The 9624-nt window shown below is 36.8% G+C and overlaps 1 protein-coding gene across 5 annotated transcripts in view; it reads left to right on the top strand.

Moving 5' to 3' along the window:
• Positions 1-9624, top strand: part of NFIB (nuclear factor I B) — a 194071-nt gene that overhangs the window by 2430 nt on the left and 182017 nt on the right. For all 5 annotated transcript variants that reach the window (XM_018556487.1, XM_018556489.1, XM_018556490.1 and 2 more), the window contains exon 2: positions 3316-3847. In XM_018556487.1, coding sequence (XP_018411989.1) covers positions 3316-3847 — 532 coding nt within the window. The remainder of the gene's footprint in view (positions 1-3315; positions 3848-9624) is intronic.

Consider the following 9624-nt stretch of genomic DNA (forward strand, 5'->3'; position numbering starts at 1 on the left):
ATATATATATAATGAATCCAATAGTTTGCACTAATTTTATGAAAATTCAATTTTATTTTTTTTCTTTACTTAACAAGTGCAACATCACATCAACCTATAAAGATGTATGCATAATTGCCAAGTTATGAGTATATGACAAGGTGTGATGTATGGTTTTGAAGTTTCTGTCAGGTCTTGTATTTTTATATCATTTAGATATATTATGCGTTTGATCCATTTTTCCTGCAAAAATATAGTTTATGGCCAAATTGGCAATCATGTTTTACTTTTTTTATGGCCTAACCCATTATTGAATATTTAAGTTCACTAGGCTAAATAGAGAATTCAAGTTTAATCCAAATAATAATTTTGCTTCCAGAATTTTATAGTGTTTTGTGTAGTAATCCTAGTACTCCTTTTGAATGTTAAACTTGACTATGACCTTTTGAAACGTAGGCTAGTTTTTAATGTTTCTTTTGTAGCCTTGTACACTCACTAATTTTCATTGAGTGTATTTGTAAACACTTGTGCCTAAAATCATATTTGGTATAGGTTTACAAATCCGATATGAATTTTAAAGCAATATAATATTTTTAATTAAGGAAAAGCTAGAAAATCTGTACCTGCGCTATAACAGTAATTCAACTCTCAACTTAGAACAACAAAAATAAGTTTTTCTGAATACGCCGACACTTGGAGTCGTAGTAAGTAATTGGAAGTATGGTCACTGACGTATACCATCAGCCAGTTAGGCAGAAGGGCCTATAAACCTTTATATTAGTTCTCCATATTAGATAAGTTTTACCAGATCCATTTCCTTGGCAAACAGTACTTCTGAAAAGGATTCATATGTCGAAGGAATCCGCTAATAATGTACAAGGTAGGGTCCTTTTTTTGAGCTTTCTAAACTTTACAGTGCAGAATACATTTGCCTTCTCAACTTTTATTGAGCACAACCAGGTAAGTATAGAAACAGCAAGTTGATTTGTGTGCAATTGCAAAATACCATACCTGTAGCTGAATCACCTTTCATAGCTTTAAATGGATGTTGGTGTAAGTGTTTCAGCTGTTAAATTGGGACGGTAAAGGTTGACTAAGGAGGTAGAGCTGTTGGTTACTTGGAACACTATTCCATTCCCACACAAAGAACAGATTGTATTTTAACTCCTTCTCTGGCCTACTCCTGAGTACAACAGAGATAGAGTGGTTTGATTATATGTAAAAATATTGATCAGTCACATGATTTCCTCCACATTCCTTTGATATCTGGTGTCGTGTACTTGTGATGTGTATATTGCTTATGTATATTCATTCATTCATGTATTCGTTCTAAAAAAGTACAGTTGCTATTCTGTTTGTCTTCTAATATCAGTCACAGTATTAGGAAATGAATTGATTATGTGACGGCTAATCTTTGTAAAGTTTCAAAAGCCGTTGTTTTGTCATGTGGTGATTCACTACGGATAACCTTTTGGCATGAATACTCATATGCTGTACTTTTGCAGTTAGTGAAATGAGAGGTAAACATTTAGGATTTTTAATTCAGCTTCATACTTTCACAACAGAGTCTTAATTTGAACAATGGCAAGTATGTTTGCTTTTTGGGGAGAGGTGACTATGAAAGAAACACCCTTTAAGCCATTGATGAAACATTTGCTTCTTTGCTTACTCGTTAGTAATACTTCTGTATCTGTTGGGCATTTATAGGAGAAGCTGATGGAATATTTCAACACAATGCCCTCGTTTTAGTAAGCATAAACATTAAATAGAGTTGCAACATAGATTTACAATGGATCTGATCTAATGCAACAGTCATTTTCACCCTAGGCCGAAAGTGATTGGGCATTTTCAATGAAAACAGGGCTAGGGTAAAATGATACCTATGGTGATTCAGCCCCATACTGTAGTAAACTGTAGCTATGTTCATGCACAGTAATGCTACATGTTTAGACTTTTCTTACCTAAGTCTCTTACCTTTCATGGCATTGCACGGTGTCAGTAGTGACATCACAATGCATTTAAGGTTTTAGCTTTTATGGCAGGAGTTTTAGATTGAAAATGAAAAAAAATGCGTCGTTTGCACAAATCCCTGTTTGACCAGTGGTGCACTCCTAATGTCACAGTACACAGAAGCATGGTGAATGTCAGCTGCTTGCCAAGTTGCTGTTTTTCATTGTCTACGTGTGATAGATTTTGAACGGATGCACAGTCTAAAGGGGAGGCACAGATTCATTTGTGCATTAATGCTCTTCTGGCATTGGAACATGGGGGAGACTAGTACTGCCTTTATACACCATATCCTCTTATCGGACAGCTCTGCAAGACATTGTGTTAGTTGAAGTTGGCAACTTGAAGAAATTAGGGTAGACGGTACCGCATGGCTCGAGCTGTTTCACCAGCTATATTTTCTATGTGTAGTTTCAGTAAAAAACTATGGTTGCACTTTGATAGTTTCAGGGCAAAGTTTAGCATTAAATTAGCAAGAAGTCAAATAGTGTTAATAGGTTTCCTATCCCTACTGGAAGCTTTTCTACTCATAACAAGTACATCACTTTAATTCTGTCCCATAGGAGCAAGAAGTGATATTATCTTACCAATTAGCTTGGGTTATTAGCAACAGAGACCCTGATTGTTTCTTGAGGTATTCTTTTGTATCTGTAGAAAGATAATAATATAGTAGTCAAGTAACTAATTCCGAGAATGATATACCTATAAAAATCAGCTGTTTCCACACTATTGCTTCCATAAGACCCATTTGGCTTGTTACACCATTGGAATGGTAATGCCTTAGTGGAGGATTGCCTGTCTGCTCAGATTAGAAAATGGATCAAGTTTAATAGCGCATGCTCCTTGTACCATTAGCAGATTCTTGCTGAGAGCATGCTCTGAAAGCGGGAATTGAGTGGTACTGCACAGAGCTTGTAGCTCTGCTTTGTTTGCCTGTGCCACCAAGAGGAGAAATGAACTGTGGCATCTGCTGCTGTCTCCTGAACATCTCTGCATCCTTTTTTTTTTTTTTAACTGTGTAGTGTTCTTTGTGGATGAAAAAACATTACAAGAATGCAATAATGGTACTTTATAGTGTCAGCAAAATGAGCAGGCTGGGTAGAAAAATGTATACGTTAGGTTGGGTGCATTGCTGGGTCACTTTTAAAGTATATTCTGTTTCAAAGGCATTAGTACTTTGCGCATCAACATATTTATATTTAAGTCCACCTTGCAATAGTATATATTTAGGTCCATTCAAAAGACAACAGTTCACAGTTTTTTTCCTTTGTTTTATTACATAAAAACCCAATTGCCATTCTTTAACTGTATTTACATCTCTTCCCGTAGGATGAGTTCCATCCATTCATTGAGGCTCTTCTTCCACATGTCCGTGCAATCGCCTATACATGGTTCAACCTCCAAGCCCGTAAGCGCAAGTACTTCAAAAAACACGAAAAGCGAATGTCGAAAGATGAAGAGAGGGCAGTCAAGGATGAGCTTTTGAGCGAGAAGCCAGAAATCAAGCAGAAATGGGCGTCCAGGCTGCTAGCCAAGCTACGCAAAGACATCCGCCAGGAGTACCGGGAGGATTTTGTGCTCGCCGTGACTGGGAAGAAGCACCCCTGCTGTGTACTATCAAACCCAGACCAGAAAGGCAAGATCCGGAGGATCGATTGCCTGCGACAGGCCGACAAAGTCTGGCGTCTGGATCTGGTAATGGTCATCCTTTTTAAAGGCATCCCTCTGGAAAGTACGGACGGCGAAAGGCTCGTCAAATCACCGCACTGCACCAACCCAGCACTTTGCGTCCAGCCACATCATATAACTGTATCGGTCAAGGAGCTTGATTTGTTCTTGGCGTACTATGTACAGGAATCAGGTAAGGATCAATACTCATGTTGGCTTGCCAGGTGTAATTATGTAAAAGCTTCTTCAATACAAAAATATTACATACACACACCTTTTTTTTCTTATTTACAGAAGTAGCATGATTGTGTCTAAAAATATAGCTGTATAGAGCGCCAATAAGATCGAAGACTGAGCTTCAACTTTTAAGCATGTGCCAAATATATGTTTTGAACTACTGTACCTGTGTATGTTAGCGTTGAGAGGTGAGATACGTCCAGTGCGCTGTGCTAAGTGCTCCAAGAAAAGCAGTTACTCATCAGTATGTCATGAAATTCAGCATTCTCATATGATTAACTAGTGTTGGCCTATTTTAGCATTGGGCTTTATCCTGCCTGGAATGGACCGTGCATACGTGTGTTTTTTTTAAACATTTTTACTCTACTAGTAAAGTTTGCTAGTTGGTAGCGTATTGTATGTTTGCAATGTGGTTTGCTACAGCAAGAAATATTTGTAGCAGTCTATTTTCATAAAGAATCTTTTATTCAATAAACATGTCTACAGTTATGTGTTCGTAGGTGGCTAGGCGTTTAATTCTGTAGGAATTCAGTGTTCACAAAAGTGAAATTCCCACTTTGATTAAGAGCGAACATTATTTCAGAATGGATAGTACAAAAAATAGAATTACTTAAACATTATTTATACACCGCAGCAACTAAGAAGCTTTGTTCTTTACCGTTAAATTGTTTGTTTTACTTAGAATTGCACTTTTTGCTAAGTTCCATTAGAACTGCACGTTCTCTTTTTCTTATATGTTTTGTTATGTTGGGGTTTTTTTTTTTTCCAGTGGAACTTCATGGTTCAGCTTTTGACACTTGGTCTTGATTGTGTTACAACACCTTTATAACCTAGACAGCTTTCACTTACTGTAGTCACACAATATGCCCCACAGTTATTATTCACACCTAAATGAATGTTCCTATTAGTGCCTTAATGAGCTGTTTGAAGCATTCTTCTTAATGATTTGACAAATGATTATACGTGTTGAACCTTTGCACATATTTTCTAGTGTAATATCTGAATATGAAGCTTTCATTCACTTGAGTATTTTGTTAGCAGTGTGCTCGTGCTATATAAAAACTGAAGTGGAAAGGACAAAGTTTGGTAAGTTGAAGTCCCCTCTAGCCTTTGTTACGTTGTAACATGAGCACAGAGCAGTGAAGTAGGAGAGCCTCAAATAACCCGGGTGATTCCCAAACTTGGTTTAATTCACTTTATTTTGCTAGCAAGTAGCTGTGGTAATTTGTGATTTGTTGTACTATATTCTTTCTTTTCTGTTAGGTGAGTCAATAGGAGCTGTTGTAATGATTAGTGTCTGAAAGACAAACTTTATATTGTATATACAGGCTTGTAGCAATATAAACCATAATGTGTGGAGGTATAAAGGGCTTTAACATTCAGAATTATTGGTTGATGCCTCTGAGAGCTTCTGCTTATCTAAGTCTGAGGCAGTGGCAGTTTTACAGTGGGACATACCAGGAAAAGTCAGTTCCCCCATATTTGTTTTTTCTAAAACGATCAGCAGAGGTTCCGCCATATTCCTAGTGACATATGGCAAGCCACAGTTCAAGCAACAAAAATATGATGGGCTATCTTATGAAGAAGCTTATGAAGCCCTATTTGCTTTTTCTTAAAGTTAGAACTGGGAACTATTTTGATACAATTTTAGAATTGCACTCCATTTTCCCCAGTCTATTATGACAGGGAAGTACTTCCTAGTGAGTTTACTACCTTCCCTTAATTTTCTTTCACTGAATATTTCTTGTAGCATTTGTGTGAAGAATATTGCCGGATCTTACACTTATTGAATATCTGAATCGCCTTTAGTTGGCCTGTCTTATGAAGACATTGGTCAAAAAAGGCTTGTACTCCTTACTTTATGTTTGCTTTTTTGCAGTAGTGAACACATCCACATACAGCACAGGGCAACTGCTGATACAGGGAGAAACATTTTAGTTTCTGGTTTCCTATTTTATTGGGTTTTCATATTTTATTTTATTGGTTTATTTTATTGAGTGACTTCAGTTGCATTGCTATAAATCGTCAAGAATAAAAATATTTTTTGAATTAACTACCTTTTTCAGCTTCTCGATATTTGTGTTGTCTGAAGATATTGATATACACGTACAAGAGTAGGATCCAATGAGTTAAAATAATTAAGAGAGTATGAATTATACAGTGCTACCAAAAAATAAACATTCTGAGACAAACTGTGTATGAAATCAGCAAGGTCTAATTAGTTACATAAAAGGGTCATCTGGGTTTTGAAGTAGAAAAATACAAAAATGCTTGTATGTAAAGCCAGCGGGACAACGTACCTGATCAGTGTAGAAGCATGTGTGGTTTATTCTTATTTAAAAACCCCCCTAAGGATATGTTATCTGTTTCAGAACTCACACTTACATTGTTTTGCTGTTAAAACTAATATCATATATGTGAGGTTGTATATGGTTTTATTGTTACATAAATATATTTAGTGTGTGGGTTAATGCTTGTCTGTATGTGTGATTTAAAATTGTGTTAATATTATAATTTTTGACTAATGGCTTATAGTCATAAACCTAAACATTCTTCTTTAAAAATGTAATGTCACCTTGTTATAAAGCAGAATGTTTAAATCCATACAATGTGGCAGAATCAGTGAGTACGTGTGTGCGTGTGTGCTTTTCCTTTTAGATGGCATGCAGAGGAAGGATAGCTTGAATGCCAGTGTTGGTTGGCAGTGGCATTAGGATTGGCATGAGCCCCTCTTTGTTTAGCTCAGAAGGCCTGTGATTCGTTGGATGGCATCCGCAATGCAGTGCCGAGCAATGCTTCAATATATTGACAATTTCCACAAATAGCAAAGTCAATAATCGGTGCTCTTTAAATGATTATTAGATGATTTATAAAGCTCAGCATATCTGATTTTATCCACTTTTTTTTAATTACAGTTTTCTGTATGTCCATCCAAAGGTTAAGTTTTGTCGCTCCGTGGACTTTTAGCGCTAGAAGCATTTCCTATGGTAAATGTTGGCAGAATAGATTTCTGTCCACAAATTCAGCATGTTTGGAGTTAAGCATTAATGGCAGTGTGTGCTCAGAGACAAGTCAAGAAACTTTCTACTGATATAAACTCCTGACAGCTTTTTTTGCATGCATACAATTAGCAACCATTAAAAAATTGTTTAGCATTGTATCTATCTACATTTCAGTATCTAATCACTTGAAGAAGCAGGCAGTTCAATTCTAGGATTTCTTTTTTATGTTGTTTTTTCCCCCAGTTTTCTCTTCATATATTTTTTCCCTGCTTTTTTTTCTTTTTTCTCCTTCTGCTGTGGACTGTTTCAGCAAGATCCGCCATTTTGTTTGTCAAGTGCCAAGAGTACAAAAAAAGACAGAGAATCTGCATGATGCCAATAATGGTTGCCACTGGCACCGAGGTTGGCATCAGCCCCTCTTTGTCTAGCTTCTGAATGCCTTTGATTCGTTGGTTGGCATCCGCATTGCAGTGGGCAAATTGTAAAGTTTTTGACAATCACAGAATGAAAGCTGCTTTACGTGCTTGTTTCAGGGAGAATCACTGCTTTGAATACCTCTTTGTCTCTGTAGATGTATGTGTGTCTAATATGCATGTACATGTGCGCCTGGTTTTAGTGCATATATACAGGCACACATATATTACAATGTGTGTTTGTGTGTGCACATGACTGTGTGTTTGCGCATTTATATATTCTTATGCGTCTTACTGGAAGAAAAATTAACACTGACTGCTAGCTAGAAGTCCATATAACACTTAACCATATTACACTGCAAGCCAGAAATTAGTTTTCAGATAAGGAAAGAAAGCCTTCAGTCCTGTATGTGTTGGTCCCTCCCACAGAAAAACAGTAAGGTCACCGAGATGTCTTCATATAAATGTACTTTAATGTATCCCCCACCTTTTAGTGTGTAGATGAAAAGCCTGCAAAGTCAGAATATAGCTATTACATAAGATATTCTGTAATAGAAAGTTTATATACACCGCTAGTTTATTCCAATCTAGATCAATGTCTGCTTATGTTTATGTTGACTTTTTGATTTGGTATTTTTAGATGTGCACATCTCATTTAGTGATATATCTCTTTTAGTTTTATACATGTAATGTATTTATTCTCCAGTATTTAACGGTAGCGTGTAGCAGTTTATTCATGTTAGGACTAACAAATGTTAGATACCAAAAACATTTGATGGCTTTCTGGGGGTCTGAACGACAAATAGGATGTCTACACATCTTACAAATGGAATAAGGTCCACTCATTGGTTTGGATATATGTAGATAAAAGACTAAAAAATACTGAGGTGAAGGAAGATCTCATTACATGCATGTACTGTATATGGGGTACAAGTGCTCATGTATATGTAACTTGCAAGGTGGCAGATCTGGCACCTGAACTTCTTACCAGAATTGCTATTTATGTCTTTAAGCCTTTTAAGATTCGAACGTTTTCAAATGTTGTAGACATTTCTTGTTTTCACTGATTGATAGAATGGCAGGAATGATGAACATGGCTAGTCATTATGACTGGCATTACCTTAATAGATCTTTGGAGATAATATTCGGCTACATGTATGTTACAAATGGCATTGGTTGTATGCACAGAGTTGCCGTTAATGAACATATTAAAATATGAGGAGACATGATATTTGAATGTAAATTGTAGATGTTTAGTGATTTGGAAATGTAATAGTGGAGAAAAAAGGTTCAAGCTAATTTCTCTATATTTTGGTCTTTATTTATAACTGACAAGAATCCCCAGACTCCGCTTTATTCTTTGGAAGACATAACAAAAAAAGTCAGTTAATTTTTTCTTTGCTTATCTTCTGTATCTCGTGTGTGTATTTTGCAGCATGTTAGATCTGAAAGGAACATTACGTGTAGTCAAACAACACTACGCAGGGTCCAGATGGTGACAGTAGGTGAGGATCTCAGCTCTCAGGAGGGATTTATGAGAAGGGACAGACGGGGACACATGTTGTGAACAGGGATATGCCTGGGATGCATCCCACATACATTCTAAAGTATTTTTCAAAAGCATCAAATCTATACTGTTGCACAAATGGTTAAAAAGGCAATACGTTTGTGCCAATCGGTGCTTAATAACAAAGCAGTAAATGTAGCCTCAACCTGTCAATCTGTACAAGAGATGTTTAGCCAGCCAAAGCTTTGAGGTAAAAGGGAAGGATAGGCATTGAGTATGAATGAATGATGAATAATGCTAGATCAATAAATCAGTACAGCAAGCCTAAAGCAAGGGCTAAAATAATGAAATGCTGGCACTGAATAGTAGGGTAGCTTGGAGTATGTAAGATCTTTTTTTTTTTTTGTAGATGCTTGTGGAGTCTCCTCTGTACAATCGCTATGCTCCCAGGGCCATGTGGCAGACTGAGTGGCAACTGTGAGACACACAGGGCCCAGCTGTCAATTGCGGTAGCCTGGCACCCGTTTCTTGCTAGGGAATAGAAAGCTATTAGCTGCCTACATTTTGGGGCTTCCAGTTCCCATCCCTGTAGAAGAAAAAGGTGGCAGCTTGAATCACAAGGGAAAAGCAGACAATATTACGCCCAATTTTATGAAGTTTTTTTTCTTTTCTTCCTGCATTGGAAATTCAGCAGAGCACAATACAGTCATTAGCTGATACCAAAGATGTTCCCGGACTGCTGTTTGATAGATATTATAAAGGGTTAATGTGTCATAAGGACTTAACAAAAAAAATAAAAATTATATATATA

This window comes from Nanorana parkeri, unplaced genomic scaffold (assembly GCF_000935625.1).
Source record: "Nanorana parkeri isolate BGI_ZX_2015 unplaced genomic scaffold, ASM93562v1 scaffold239, whole genome shotgun sequence".
NCBI lineage: Eukaryota > Metazoa > Chordata > Amphibia > Anura > Dicroglossidae > Nanorana > Nanorana parkeri.